At 39.1% G+C, this 16,206-nt stretch overlaps 1 protein-coding gene across 1 annotated transcript in view; it reads left to right on the forward strand.

Moving 5' to 3' along the window:
- BCL11A (BAF chromatin remodeling complex subunit BCL11A) overlaps positions 1 to 16,206 on the forward strand; it is a 123,445-nt gene that overhangs the window by 2,951 nt on the left and 104,288 nt on the right. Inside the window, 1 exon segment of the mRNA XM_043984660.1 lies at positions 5,222 to 5,551. Within this exon segment, the coding sequence (XP_043840595.1) occupies positions 5,222 to 5,551 (330 nt within the window).

The raw sequence follows: 16,206 nt of genomic DNA on the forward strand, positions 1-16,206 counted from the left end.
GGTGGTGGTTAGGTTTGGCTCGGTAACTTGTCACCCTTTTGAAGATCCTTTGCCTTCTCTCTACCCACCCCCACCCCAAACATGTTGCAGGATCCCTCCCTTTCCCCACCCCTTTGCATCCCTCCCTCCTTCGTTTCCCCATCCCCATCCCCATCCCCCACTCTCCCCTAGCCACGCCGGATACCGAACAGACTGGGTGCGCAGCGATTTGAAGTTACTATACTTTCAGGTACCAGAGGTGGGAGGGCAGTTGGTTTTTTTTTTTTGAGACTTAGAAAAAAAATTAATTTGTATATAAATATATGTATTTTTAAAGTATGAGGTTGGGATGAAAAGCGAAGGTGAGGTTTTCACCGGGGACTGACTCTTCTTGCTTCCTAGACTAACCTCCCAGCTGAGTTTTCAAATAGCATCACCCCCTCCCCATCGATCTTCGCCCCTCCCCCCCAATCCCTGTGCATGTACAGGGTTTGGGCTGTCAGTTATGTGGGTGAAAGGAATTCTCTTATGTTAACTTTTTAAAATATATGGGGGTAATAAAGGGGGATAGATGTGGGGAGCTGTCTACTATCCCGGCCCCCAGCTGCATCCACACCCCCCCCCCTTTTCTAACCAAGCCCGAATGTTCTATTCAGTCGCTAGGAGGCAGAGCAAGATCAAGAAAGCTCAGCGAACTTGAACCTGACCACTACCAACCCGCCTTCCCCCAACCCTTCCCCCCCCCTTGAATTCTCAACGTTTTTCCTTGGCGGGGGAGGAATGGATGTATGGGGGGGGGGAGGGAGGAGATGGAGATCGTGAGGCTGCAAACCGGAGAATTCCCCTCTCCCCTTTCCCTCTTATTTCTTTGTTCTTAATTTTGGCTTTCAAAAATAAGGCGATTCTTGCCAGAGCCTCTGAAAATTACGCACAGAGAGAGCTATAGATAAAAAATATAAGCAGTGCACAGTACGGGGTAGAATTTTTCTTTCGGAGTGGAGACGGCAGGAGAGAGGAAAGGAAAAACGGAGCTTTAGGAAGCGCGCTTTTTTCTCTCTGCTTTCCTTCCTAAGGGTGAAAGCAACGGAACGGTTTCCTCCGAAGGAGGACCCGGGTTTGGCAAGTTTGCACACTTGGTGTCTAGATAGATTTCTCCATCTCCCCCTCCCAGTCCTTTTGCTGGGAGCTCTCCTGGCCCGGGCGCTCGCCTCGCCTGGCCTTGCTGCTGCTGTTGGTAGGAGATGCATACGCTCCCCTTCTCGAACGGACCCTCCTCCCCCGAGCTTCTACCTCCCAGCCTGGGAATCATAACAACAATAGTAATAGTCATCATCATCACAACAGTAATGCCACCAGCGTGATTAATAATGAATAACCAGACTACCAACGCGCGCGCACACGCACCAAATTGCAGAAGGAAATTCATTTGCAAAGCTCCCCCAATGCGGATCAGTAAAAGGGGTGTGAGTGTATGTATGTTGTAAATATAATTTCTTACGTGACTTGAGGCAAGGGGAGGAAGTTAGAGTATATGGATTTTTTTTAAATGACTATTTTCTCCAGCTCCTTCCAACCCCCCGTCTTCTTTTCACAAACTAGCAGGCAAGATGTATGTAGCCCTAAGCCCCCTGCGTTATTGGGCTGGATGGTGTTAGGTTGAAAGCGGGGTGTTGAGACAGTATCAGCCCCAGGGAGCCCCATTCTCCGTTCTCCGTGCGCTCCTCCCCCCTTTCCCCTTTCAACCGAACGGGAAAGGGACCGGGCAGCTTTGCACGTGTTCGCAGCGAGCGCTGCTCCGGAGCCTGCGGCTTTGCACGCTGCTCGCATTGTGCCTAGCAGACAGTCCTCTCTTCCAACTTCACTATATGCACAGTGCCTCGCCAGCTGCCCTCTCTTCCATTTTGCCCACCTTTAGCCTTCTCTGTTCCCCACTTCAGCCTGCTTCCTTTTGTTTTGCATTTCTTTCTTGGGCTTTACCGTTCTTTTAAACCCAGTATTTCCAGCCTCTGTTTGTTTTCTTATCCTGACAATCAAAGAGATGCACTTGGAAAGCAAACTTGAAGAAGCCCTCTCTCGCTCTCTCCCTCTCTTTCCCTCCCTCTTTCCCTTTCTCTTTCTCTCTCTCTCTCTCTCTCTCTCTCTCTCTCTCTCTCTCTCTCTCTCTCTCTCTCTCTCTCTCTCTCCCCCCCCCCTCTCTCCCCCATCGTCCTCTGCTTTTCCCCTCCCCCCTCTTCCGCCTCTCAGTCCCCCCTCAGCTTCCCTCCCCATTTCCCTATTTTTCTTTTCTTTTTTTACTCTTCTCAAATGAGAGAGAAAGAAGGGAGAGATACTGACTGAATCACTTGGTGGGGCAGTTAGATATTTCTTGTCTGTCTTGCTATGTGAATATTGAAACATTTTATTTTCCACTTCTCATTTCACGTGAAGGGAGAATTGGTTGTTAATTTTATTTCTTGCTAGCTCTTCAGAGCTCATCTAGAACTCCCTCCCCCTCCTCAGACCCAAGTTTATGGGGGTGGGGTAGGGTGAAGGAGGGTAGGAAAATGGAGTGGGGGGGGGGAGTGTAAAATGGCTGAGATTAGGAATGTTTTTAGGGAAAGAAAAATTTGCATTAAAATACAGAGAAATTATCTGATGCCCAGAAAGGAAATGTTGATTGCCACTGAGAAAAGATGTCAATGCAAATCAGTGGCTAAACCAAGAGAATCGTATTTTCCTATTTCCTTTGTGCACCACTCTGTCTGATTTTTTAATAATAACAGCAATAATAAAAACACGTTTTGCTATTTCTCTGTACATCTCTAGCCAAATGTTTTGCAAGGAACACGGTGTTAAACGTATTTCATACATTAGGATATAATTCTTGTTAATTAGCAATAATTTACGTTAAGAGCATAGAAAATGTTGAGGTTACAGGTTTTATATCTGTACATTTGATCATCTTGTTATTTTCAAGAACTTTGCCTCCTATAAAATTAATTAGGTGAAATGTGGAGGTGTAATCAGCAACCTCTGAATTACCACTTCATTTCCTGGTTTTGATTGTAAATCAGCTCAGTCACTACATTTAGAAGACTTTAACCAAGTCTGTTTTTGTGTAGTATTCCCTATGACTATTTGAAATCTAGAAGAATATTTTCTTTTACTGCCAAATAAAAATTCCAGTTTCAGAAGTCAGTCAGGGCCTGGGAATTAAAAAAAAATTTTTTTGAATGAAATATTTTTGGACAAGATTCCAGGTACTGGTGATTTTAATATGTAAATATTTTTACAGTTTCTTTTCTTCTGGCTTTAGAGCTTATACCTTGGAATTAATACTTAACAAAAAGATACATTTATATTAAAATAATAATTCCTTAATTTAGACAGGAAGAATCTTGGAGAATGATTTCCCTATTCAGTTAACTCACTTTTTCGAAAGGCAAACAAATGTTCTCAGATAAAATAGCAGAAAGTTACAATACAAAAAAAAAGCCCTTATGTTTATTTTGCTGTTCTAGAACAGCGTACAAGTCTATTGTGTGTTTTACCTTTTGGTTAGTAAGTTGGGACGAGAAACTCGAATGCTAAAATTGTTGTCTTTATTAGCAATAATATAACCTTCATATTCCTGTGGTTGACCTTATGTTAAATTAGGAGTAGGACTGGAGGCTTGAAATTATGGAATCTATAACAGTGTCCTACTTGGAGCTCAGGTGCAGTTAGGTAGTGCTCTCTCAATATTATTTTACCCAGCACATCTGGGAGCTACTCCAGATCTTCCCCCTCAATATTCAGTCTAGGTAGGGTTGAAATAAATTTAACCTGAGTTCACTGGATTTTTGCACTTTATCAAAATCTGTTCCAATATTCTACAGTCAAATTAAAATCTATTTTTTGATTCTCTGTGGCTTTAAGTTCATTAAATGTGAAATTGGCAGCTTGCTAAAGAAGGTCAGACTGATTAACTGTTTGAGAGTTGTACATATTCTGCTCCCTTTCATTAACTGACAGTGTTTGGGATGGGTTTTGCATTTTGTAATGCAGTTTGTTTTTGTTGTAGAGTAAGCATTGTGTTTCATGAGCAGAAACACAGCAACCCTTTTCTCCCCCTTGCAAGGTTAAAATGATAGAAGCTATTCTATTAGGTGCCAAGATATTTCAGGGCAAAGTTTAAAAAGGGGGGGGTAAGCAGTAAAGCATGTCTTTCATGCCTACCTTGTTATACCATCCACTGGTGATTGTGTATGCAGAAATAGCTCCATAATGAAGCATTTTGGAGCTCATTCAGAAAATTAGTCAACTTGGACAACATTAGAAGTATTTCAAGTTTAAAGAAAGGACTTCTCAACGTTGTTATGAAATGTGGCATTCAGTTGACCATACTGATTTTTCTATCATGAAGGCCACCAAGCACAAACACGTTTAGAATATTTTAGGCATTCCTTTCTTCAGAATGGGGGGAAAAAGACTAGCTGGCTTATTTCCTTAAAGTAGTCAAAAGTATCCTATTTAGCTAATGTGTCTAAGAAGAATTACCAGTGAATTTGCTTTAAAAAAAATTGTGGCATAGTTTAAAGTAAGGGCCTGGATGTCTCTTGTCAGTGTGAATTGGAATGTATGATGATTATTTATTTAGATGCTTTTGTAGGTAAATGTTATCTTTCTTAGGACCATTGTGTAAATGTAACACTTTCTTGTTGTTTGAGGTTCCAGGCTTACATTTTATGGAAATGTATCTGACTAGGTACACTTAGGTATGCTTGCATTAAGACACACAAAGGTATGTTACTGTGGACCACCAATTTTGTACTTGGGAAGTTTAGAAATCAAATCTTTGATTTAGGGGAAAAGAAACACATTTACTTTTTGGTCTACAACAATGTTACCATATTCCCTTTTTTGGGTGGATGTTATATAATTCTTATCCTACCATATTAACCATTCATTTAAAAATCCCCTTTAGTTTAAATTTCTAAATCAGGCAAGTTTGCAGTACATGTTTTGTGTAGTTCTGCATGTTAGGCAGTTTCCTTAAAAATATGAAGAGCGGTCTCTTTGATAATTCCATTTTCTTGTTGATATCAACATTCTCATAAATTTTATATGCTTTTTTTGAGCAGGTTTTTTTTTCCTTTTAAAGCCTAGAGACATTTAACGTCATGCGGGATGGGGGGTAGATTTAGGATTGAAGAATTGATTTTTTTTTTACCCCTTTTCTTCTGTTTCCTAACACCTGTGCATTATGTCCCCCAAACTGCAGCCGAACCTCTCGAAGCCATTCTTACGGATGATGAACCAGACCACGGCACGTTGGGAGCACCAGAAGGGGACCATGACCTTCTCACCTGTGGGCAATGCCAGATGAACTTCCCATTGGGGGACATTCTCATTTTTATTGAGCACAAACGGAAACAATGCAATGGCAGTCTCTGCTTAGAGAAAGCTGTGGATAAGCCACCCTCACCTTCGCCAGTCGAGATGAAAAAGGCATCCAATCCTGTGGAGGTTGGCATCCAGGTTACGCCAGAAGATGACGATTGTTTATCAACGTCATCTAGAGGAATTTGCCCCAAACAGGAACACATAGCAGGTAAATCAGAAGCAAGGAGAAAAGCTGTTTGCATGTTTTCTTTCCATCTATCGTAGGGGCTATAACGAAGCACTAAGGAATGATGGAGTGCTTTATGGAACTCTCTATGGAACTGTCCACAGTAGCCCTGTAATGTTGATCCTGTTGCTAACATCCAGAACACTGAAAAATAAATATTTTCCACACCACTGAGGAAGATGTAGGCCACACCCACACCCACACCCACACCCACACACACACACACACACCTCCTGCCCTATCTAGATCTGCAGAGACTCTATTTCCCCCCCCCCTTTTTTTTTTTCTATTTTGCAAGATCTGGTTCCTCATCTTGTCCTTGATACACCAAGTCCAATTTCTTGTGTCCACCATTTTCCATCTTGGTGTTGTGCCTAGGATAAAGTAGTCCCGTGGGCTTTTATGGGTTACCCAATGATCTTTGTGCTTTAAAATTCCTTACAAGGATACCCAAGGGGAGAGATTAGTACTGAGGCTTTCCTAAACTGGAGATGGTTTGGCAGGATGGTTGGAAGGGTGGGGAAAGAGTTAACAGAGCTCCGGGGCTACCCTTGGATCCATATTGGCTGTCAGCAGTATGGGGCTGTAATTAAACACAGCCCGGTGGCAGGGATGACACTGCGACCTTGACTTTAAGATGCCATTTTCGACTGGCCAGGCCAGAGTAGAGAGGGCACTTTCTGAAGCGCACAGACATGCTTATTCGAAAAGTTTAAGGGCATGTTGGAAATTTCAAAAGGTTGGTTTGACAGGAAAGGCTGCTCTCTGCAGCCTGCCTCCTCAGCTAAATGATAAATGTTTCTCTGCGCTCCCTCTTGTCTCTGATGTGGTTTTGACAGATGTATCTTGATTTTGTTTGTGGTTTACACAACCACATGTCACCCTTACAAATGTCCAGCCCAGAGTTCCACTGTTCTTGTTCCAATGTGATATAAAAATTCCATAAAAAAATACATGTATAGATTCAGTAGTGCCCTTTCCCTTAGCTAATTTTAACTAGAAGTCACCTGGATGTGTGAGTTTCTAAGTAGTTGAGAGAAGAGGGCATTAAACAGAGGAGAGCTTAAATTTCCCTCATCTAGGTGAGAAAGAAGAGCCCCATTATGTGTAGATTCCTAATCTGTTAAAATGCCCCTTAAAGCATTTTTATGAAATTCTGGTGGCTTAACATATCAAACCAAATGACTGGATGATGGAGCAAGATAGAAATGTCATTTCCACCAGTAAAACCCTTCCCTCCATCTTTCTGCATAGGTGAAGGGATGAGAAGGGTTGGCTCAGTTTGAGAGAAGCCAGTGCATGGAATCATTGGATACACTGGAGCTTGTCTCTCTGACTTGGTTTGGCCACAGAATTGAACCATAATAGTTCAGTGGGCCTTAGGGGATTAAATGTCATATTTCTTCTCTTCCCCCTGGAATCTAATCATTAAAATCAAACTTGGCATTTGTATTTTTCTTTTTTTATAATGCTCACAGTAATAACATTCAGATTCTCTTCTTCCCCACACCGTTCCCCCCCCCCCCCATCCGCTTCAGTTAAACGAAGGCTCTGCTACCAGTAAAGCTGTATTTGGAAAGTATTTTTTTTTTCATCCAACTTATGTGACATGAAGGTTAAAGATTTTTTTTCCTAGAGTAGTATGTGGCAGTGACCATTTCCATGTGCTGTCTGTGATTTGAAGGAAAACGAACAGAAGTGTAAGGCATGATTAATGAAGCAAGAGCTAGTGGAAAGGGATTTGTAGTCTTTGGAGATCCAAAGCCATGCTAAATCACCAAATATGGAGTAACACTTGCGTGATGTAACATCGTATTTACATATTGAACTGCTCTGTTTAAAAGACAAAACACAGTATCTGTCAAGCAAGAATTAAAACCACACTCCTCACCATGGTCCCAAATAGGTTGTTCAGATTCAGATACTCAGCTCTAAAATTCTGGGATTCTGTTCATGAAAGATACAGGAACTGGGGGAAAGTGCTGTAGTTTAGAATTTTACTGTTAAATGTGTGAGTTTGAGAAATGAGATTGCCAAGTAATGAGACAATTGGAGATAAGGTGGTTTTTACTTTGGAGGTTGTCATAAAGGTTCTAGTGAGATATTATTATTTATTATCATATTATCCTTTTTTTTTTTTGCTAAATACAATACCTATGTAGTAGATAGGAAAGGAAGAAAAAATGCTAGATGTTTAAATTTTTATAGGTGATATGTGTAAAAAAAAATTGAACCTAATGCTAATAGTTTTCATAAGTAGAGACAATATCTTGGGTATCAAATAGGTGATCCAGGTGGAGGGAAACTTTCGTGCACTGATAATTTTCAAGGCTGTGATTCCTTTCATTGTATTTAATCACCTTTCCCCACCCTGGCATCAGTGAACATAAACAATTTGGGCAGATCTCAAAGCAGTTATGTCAGTAGCTAGAATCATGGTTTCTAATAACAGAGATTAATGAATGAGTAGTATCCTATGGTGAAATTAGCATTCTAGTCCATTGGGGACAATATGGCTCTAGGTACTTGGGGTGCCCCTGAAGCAAAGTTTAGAAAGACAGTTATGCACTTCCAAATATATTTCTCTAAAACAAATGATTTCATAGCTTCTTTTCATTTCATGATCAGGAAAGAATGGATCCTGGTAATCATTCAAAAGATATTTGAATATGCCATTTGAAAGGAGAGGAAAAGCAATACTGTCTTATTAGGAAAGGAACACGATAAATTACTAGAAGAATGTGTTTGGCAACCACATGAAAAGGTATTCAGTTAAGTGGGTTTTATTAAAGTGTTCTAAGTTGAATTTGGAGACAGTGAATGCTGTGTGCTATTTTATAGGCAGTAAGCTGAAATATAAGACTGAAAGACCATCTTACTGAAGTAAATAAAGCTTGGGGCTCAGAATAAGGCAAAGTCATTTAAACCTACAGCAAAATGATGCACATTTTAACTGTATTTTCTAGGGAGAATGATTGTAGTTGTCAGATAAATGGATAAGCAAAACACCAGTATACATGTGCATGTGTTAATTCTCACATATATATATATATATATATATATACATATATATAAACGCATACATATATATGGTTGGATTGAATTTTCTCAAATGTATTGAATAATTATTTAAAATTTGTTATATTGACCTATTATCATTGTAGAAATGTCAGAAGTTGAACAAAAAATTAATAAGTTATGTTGGGTAGGCCTGTTGAGGGAGCTTTTCATCAATAGGTATGCCAAATATTTTACCACCAGGTACCAGCAGCTTTGAATTTGTAGCTAGATCTAGAAGGGCTTGTTTTTTCAGTGTCATATTTTACAGTGGAGGGCAATATTAACTGAAGTACCTAGAGATCACTGAATATAAAACTGCTGTTCACTTATTGAAAAGGCTAAAAAATATTTACAGTTCCATGGTGTCAGATTTGGGGTTTGGAGCTTGTTGAGTATAGAAACCTATAAGCTGTGATAGTTTTGCAAAGGAGGGGGGCTGAAATAAGGTGAAGGGAGACTGGCTATAGGCATATTATTAGAATATTATATCATTTTCTATTTATTAATAACTATATATTTGTATTTTATTTTTTAAATTGCCTAAGATAGTACAGATAGAATCTACGTTAAGAAATATAAGCCCCACACCTTTATGCAGTGGGCAACAATAATAATCCCAAAATAAAATGAAATAAAAGAGCTTATTATTTCAAAGATAAAGCAAATGTCAAATGCTTAACATTTTTTAGAATTCATACAATGAAAAAAAAAGTTTCTTTTGTACCTTCTTGAATTTTTACTAGCTCAAACTGAACTGAGAGATATATCTGTGTATTTATGGTATAATTGTAAATGAAGACTATAAATTACAGTGGCCTATTATAACTATTTTCATTGTTCCTTAGTTGTTTGGTTCTGGATGGAAATTACTGACATATATGAAGTGGTTTGCACTGTATCTTTAAAAAAACACACCCAAAAAACAACCCACCATAGTACTCTGCCAATGAAAATTCCAGTTGCATGTAATATCACAAATCTAGTAGTAAATATTTTTCCCCTTAAATACCTACCGGTCATCATCAAAAATAATCCTGGCAAACCAGTTATCAGTTTGTGAGGCCACTACCCAAAGGCTCCTGGTCATGAGCCTGAGTCCTACATACAAGCTGTATTTGTAAATAAGACAGAGAAAGGTTGTGAACCTGCAGCTTGGGTGTTTTGTCAAAGTACAATGTCAGAGAAACTCTTTCTAAGACAAATTGTAAATAGAACTGTCACAGTGATTGCATGATTGAGCTGCAGAAGTGTCTTACAATTGTTGGCATTGTCAGAGGACTTTTGAAAGCTTAATTAAACACAGTGGCCTGTATGGCTGCTAAATTTACTTCGGGAAAGGGGAAAAAAATGCTAAAATGTAGGCGATCCAAAAGTTCTTCAGATGTTACCCTTTTGGTGACACATAAAAGATGCATTGTTCATTTTCCTAGTAGCCTTTTATAAATAATAGTTTTGAGAATTGGGCCACGTGATATGAAGATCATCCTGTGTATGATGTGGGGATTGTGTTAGTTTTTCTATCTCCTGCTGTTACAGACAGTTAATGTAAAAATGGCCTTTTATTGGAAACACAAATATGTATTCACTTCAAGAACAGGAGCAGAGGGGGAGAAAGTTTCCCTCCCATTCTGTGTCTTTTCTGTGAAAGCATCAAAAAAAAAAAAAAAAGAGCTGTAATTTTAAAAATCACGCCATTCTCGATTGCCTTGCAAGTTGTGCCTTTTACTTTAAGAGATCTGAAATAGATTTCCCACACCTTTCTCCTTGGGAATGTGACATTAAATTGTGGATCTGGACATTTGCTGCAGTAGAACTGGGTGCAAAATGTGCTCCTGCAAGTGTGGATTAGGATGGTAGGCAATCACCTCAGGGCAGAGAGTGTCTGGGTGAATAATAGTGATACAGTTTTGAGCCCTGGGATATCATTCATTTCCCATCCAGCTTCGGTATGGTTTCACTCTGAACTCTGAGGATTAAATTTGGAGATTTGGAATAAACAAGGAACAAATTAATAGAAAGGCCTGCAGATTTATATCAAGATTTCCATAATTTCTGAATGGAAGTTGCTTATGGAAGGAATTAGATTAAGGCTGAAAAGTCCCTACTTGTGTGAAAGTGAAATTCAGAAACTCTGGATTACCTTGAGGGGGGTGGGGGTGGGATTAAGTTGAATCTAGGTAAAAATCACAGCTAGGGAGATTCACAAGGTTTCGTCACTCATCATAAATTTAATCTACATTTGCTGGTCTGTTCACACCCTTTATTACACAAAGAAATCATTTGACAAAATTCACCCCAAGCGCAAGTCTGTTTTTATATACAGTAGTACCAGCTCACTTAGCATCAAGCTGGACACAGCCTGGCACCTTGCCACTCTTTTAGCATGAGATCTAATCACCAAGGATCTTAGTACCTTTCTACTTGTTCAGATTTCATTTGGGTCGTGGATGTGTCAGCAGTGTTGTTATTACAAGGATTTGAAAAATAATAATTTTAACTTAGCTGATATTTTTCAGCAGAATATTTTAAATTCAGTTTTTTATTTTATGTGGCAGTTTGGGGAAGAGGGCACATCACTAAAAGTTCATTTGAATATGCCTAGTCATAGAATTTGATCAATGGTGACTAGTATTTTTATTTACATTACAATCAGAAAATCCACCATATGCTTTCTTGGGGTTTGTTGGGGAGTAGGAATTCCTTACTTTTTTCCCCTCCTAAATAGAAGCATATTTAGCTTGCATCATCTATCTTTCCTTCCAAGGTCTATGGAGCAGTGGTCAATTTCACCAAATTTACTTTTGTAATTTGCCGGGTAGTTTCTTAGACGATGGCCTAATTAATTTCATCACAAATCATATTACTGCCACAAGAGTCATTTTCTGTCACAAACTTAATTTCTAGGAAATGCAACCTGACGAATATGAGCTTTAAGCTCTCAACATGTGCTCCTGGAGACCAAAGGCAGATTTGAAATAAAAATATGCCAGCATTATTGAAGTCAGTATGCATGATGCCAAACTCAATTTGAAGCCAGTAAACATCATACTGTATTTCTAATCAGCTTTAGGATGTAACATATTCTATATTGGGTTCCCTGGAATTTGTTTCCTAGCCTTTACTGGCCAGCTGCACTCACTGTGCATTTTTAAAACATTCAGAGAAGGCTTTTGCTGTTCTTAGCAGGGTTAGTAACTTGGTGTCTGTTGCTTAGCTCATTCGTCATTCTGAGATGGCATTGAGTTAGGTTGGCAAGGGAAAGATTTGAGGTGTGGGGTGTGGTGAGGTCACTTCTGATCCCAGCAGGGAATTGGTGTTCTTCATTTGCCTTTACAATAGGAGTACAGTTACTGTACCTTGGAGCTGCTCTCAGGTGCGAGCTCAGATGGGCGCATGTAAATGTCCTGTCAGTTGCAACACAGGAATATTAATGTTTCTTCCACCACCACACTATAATAAAGCTGTACACAGCAAGCTTAATATGCAGCTAGTCTGGGGAATTGTATAAAACTTAGATAGCCTAGTGTGAATGACAGCAATGTAAAAATGTTCAGTGTGCCACACTCTCCGTTCTAGTCTCCTTTGATCTGAGGCAAAATGAAAACATCATCTTTTTTTCCCCTCTTAGAATTGTCTTCGTACACTCCCCCCCCAAACAATTTTTTTTTGTGTGTGTGCCGGGATGATGAAATGCAGCATTATTTGTCACACATGATTCATTTCATTCATTTTATTATTTTAAATTGTATATATTGTGAGTCCCCTTTCCCTTTTCCTCTTAAATGTATCTGATTTGAACAAAGGAAGTACAATAAATATTTGTGGTGAATGACAACATTCTCTTTTCCCCATTTAAAAATAAAACAAACAAAACCCCATACAGGGTAAGTCTAGTACTGATCTAGGGCTTTTCTAATTCATTTGTGCCTCCTTACAAACTTGCAACTGGAACTCCATTAAAATATCTTACCATTATATTTTTGAGTCCACTGTTTGAGGTTTTAAAGAGGATTTCATAATGTGTTCATTTAACAGAATCAACAGCTGTCAGAACCAGTTGTGGTAAATCCACAAAATGTACAAAGAAAAATACACATATTTCCTGAAACAAAACACTTGGAAAAAAATTAGCTGCCAAGAACTGATGGATTAGAAGTTTGCAGACAGGGAACCAAAGTGTTTCATCTCTTTACTCACCCTGGAGACTGAACTGAACCTACCTGATGCAATGATGCTAGAAGTTTTACCTGAACAGGTTGCTGTTGTAAGTCAGGACAAATTTACACCTGATGTTCACATATAAACTAGTTGATGCTTGATCTCTGTCTCTCTGTCTCTTTGTCTCCTCTCTCCTTTTGTCTCTCTCTCTCTCTCTCTCTCTCTTTCTCCCCCTTCTTCCCCTTCTTCCCCCCCTCTTTCCCCTTTAGATAGGCTGATAAAATATCAGGTTCCTAGATGGATAAACAACAAATTATATCCACATAAAGGTGAGATGATCAGGTTTGAGCTTCCTGTGAAAGTCAGTGGTGAGAAGGAACCTTTATCAAACCTCCCTTCAGGTAGGCGTTGGCAGAATGTTATTCAGACCTGAATCAGCCTCAGTCAGTGAATTCCCAGTGGAAACCTCGAGCATGTATGTTGATGAAGGGGATACCTAGGGACCTTTGGTCAGTCACAATGAGTTTTTGTTTGTATCCTCAGTGTTCTTAACATCCATGATGAACAATTACACCTACAATTTGATTTTAGTTTTAGATAGAGTCCAGTCCACTGATTAAAAACTCCCATTAAAAATAAAGAATAGAATTATTGTAGAGCTTGAGAATGCGATTAAAAAAACAAAACAAAACATAGATGATTGTTGTGGTTTGTCTTCCTTTTTTTAAAACTTCCTAAAAACATAAATTAGACTCCCGTCAAGCACCAGGGTATTTTAATTCATGTCAATCAGTGGCTCATTTTCTTGATAAGTAATGATGCATAAAAAGCCACCCCCAAATCACATCTGTTAATTTTTAGAGATAAGGTGTAGCCTGGACCAACTCCTAATACCCAGCCATAGCTGGACTGTCAAATATTACAGGTCTGTATGCCTTTTGGGTTTTTCCATGGGCAAAAAAAGGACATGTATGTATTTTTTACATGATCTTAAGGCATATTCTGTCACTATTACTGGGATTAATCTTATAGGTAGACATTTGGGGGCAGTCAGAGTAATCTGTTTTCAGTTGAATCTCCCCCCACCCTTCACCTAGTTCACAGTTGGAAAACACATTAACAATAAGAAATTTTAAGGCTCTTGAGTGTCTCCTTCCCTCTCGCTGCCCCCCCAATCTCACCCCTAGATAAAAACTCTTCTTTGTCATTCAAAAGAGAACATTGACTACTGAAGAATGATATAAAGTCCGAATTTTTATAATAAACCATAACCTTCCTATGTTATGTTTTTATTATGTTAAGGGAAAAATCAATAAGGAAAATTTTAATTCTGATAAAGATACTCTTGGATCTTTGAAAACAACTGCTGTCCTTTTAACTAAAACATTTGAGGCGCTTCAAAGACTATGTATTTCTTCTGATCTTGGAGCTGTGTGACTGGTAGCAGGAGAGAAAAAAAAATCTTATTCTACATACAAGTGGATTGCTTAACAAGTCAGCACAGACACATACTTGTTTGTACAATAGAGATAAAAATTCCTGTATAAAAATAATGCAGTTGCTGACAGCAGGCATTGTGGCTGGGTCTCTCTCTTTCGTGCTGGTCCAAAGCCTTGGTCCATCCTCCCCTTTTCTCTGCTCAGGGCAGTCTGTCTCTATTGCTTGCTGAATACTGGCAATAAGTTAATTGTTCTGTGTGTGTGTGTGTGTGTGTGTGTGTGAGATACATATAAAGGCATAGTATTTTTAAAGGAGTATTCAGAGTTCTCTTCCCATTCATTCCATTCTGCTTTCTGAGGTATGATTGCATGTTGGAGTGGGGTGGAGAAAGTTCTAATAGGGAAAATGCCTTGAAGGCAGTTAGAGAAAATTTGGCCTTCAAGTTCTATTTGCTTTGCAGTCCAGTACTGGTTCCCAAACTTTTGTTTTTAATCTAATTCTGATTTACACTGTCACATCCCATATCAACCCTCACAGAACTCTCCTCACGTAAACTAACATTAGTGTCAAATGGAATTGGTCAAAATGGTAGACCTGTGGCTCATGTAGGTATTTGTTGATGTGGACTTCATGCAGTACTGAATTCTTTTCTTTCTAATAAATGCTAAAATATGAAGTTAATGAACATAAAGTTAGTGAACAGAACACATTGAAGGGACCCAAAGAATCACTTCATATCTTTCCCTCCCTTCTCCTGAGATATTGCAGGTAAGATCAATTATAGGAAATAGTTTGGGGAAGGGTGTTGGGGGAGCTACTGAGGTTAAGGAGACAGACAGAGAGAGAGAGAGAGAGAGAGAGAGAGAGAGAGAGAGAGAGAGAGAGATTGAGATTGAGATTGAGAGAGATTTATTTGAATATTTTTCAGTGGGCAAAACCTAATCACCAAAGCAAAAAAAAAAAAAAACAAAAAAACAAAAAACAAAAAACCCAAACCTTTCTCTCCAACAGCTGAACAGGAGGCACTGACATGTGGTGCTTCTAAGCCTATTATTTTGACTTTCGACAGTACCAGTAGCAATGATACATCTTAGCATATCCATACCTGGTACTTTTTACCTGGGTTGGGGTGTTTTCCAGTCTCAGGCAGAGGGAGCTTCAGTGTAAATTCCAAAGGCTAAATCCTCAAAATGTTACTAGTTAGGGAGATGATTCTTCTCTGGATTGGGAATTGGAGGCATGAAAATCCCAGTTCCCACGACACTGACTAATAACTGGGGGAGAAAAAAAACAAAACCTTTCTGAATGTCAGCTGATGTCTGCATGATCCATTTGTCCCATATGATATGCTGCAAGTGCAAAATAAGTAAAACCACAGGAAGATAAATACCAAAAGACATAATTTTCACTCTACAGTAGCAGACCATAGTTCTCCTTTGGATCTAACTTAATATACATTCCTCTCATTAAACTACAACAGCAGTAACAACAACAACAAACAAACAAACAAAACAACCACAAGAAACTTCCAAAATTAATGGGACTCCACTCAGATGAAAATGCTGTTTTGAAATTAGGTCTGATGTTGACACAGGAGCTGCAACTCGAGGGTAAAAAGGCTTTTTGGGAGGGTGGTGGAAATCTTGTTAATCTGTTCTCCTGGAGTATTGCACAGGACTGCCTATGAGCAAGTCTGTGCTGTTTTTGATAAATTACCATGTTTAGAGATAGGCTTGGCTCTTAAGGGCTTAGTTTTATGAACAAAGTCCATAACGAGGTTTTCTGCCTCTGTTTGTCTCCTAGCCCCTTTGGCTTGACTGGGAGCCCTGTGTTTAGTTTAAGCTCAGTCTGGAAGATATAACAATTTTGCATTAAAAAAATGAGGGAATCATAGGAAGAAAAACCCTTTGCTTTTTGGATGAATCTTACTGATAATTTGCTAAAGCTCATTTGAATTTTAAGCACTTCTTTAATCTTCA

Source organism: Dromiciops gliroides, chromosome 2 (assembly GCF_019393635.1).
Source record: "Dromiciops gliroides isolate mDroGli1 chromosome 2, mDroGli1.pri, whole genome shotgun sequence".
Taxonomy (NCBI): domain Eukaryota; kingdom Metazoa; phylum Chordata; class Mammalia; order Microbiotheria; family Microbiotheriidae; genus Dromiciops; species Dromiciops gliroides.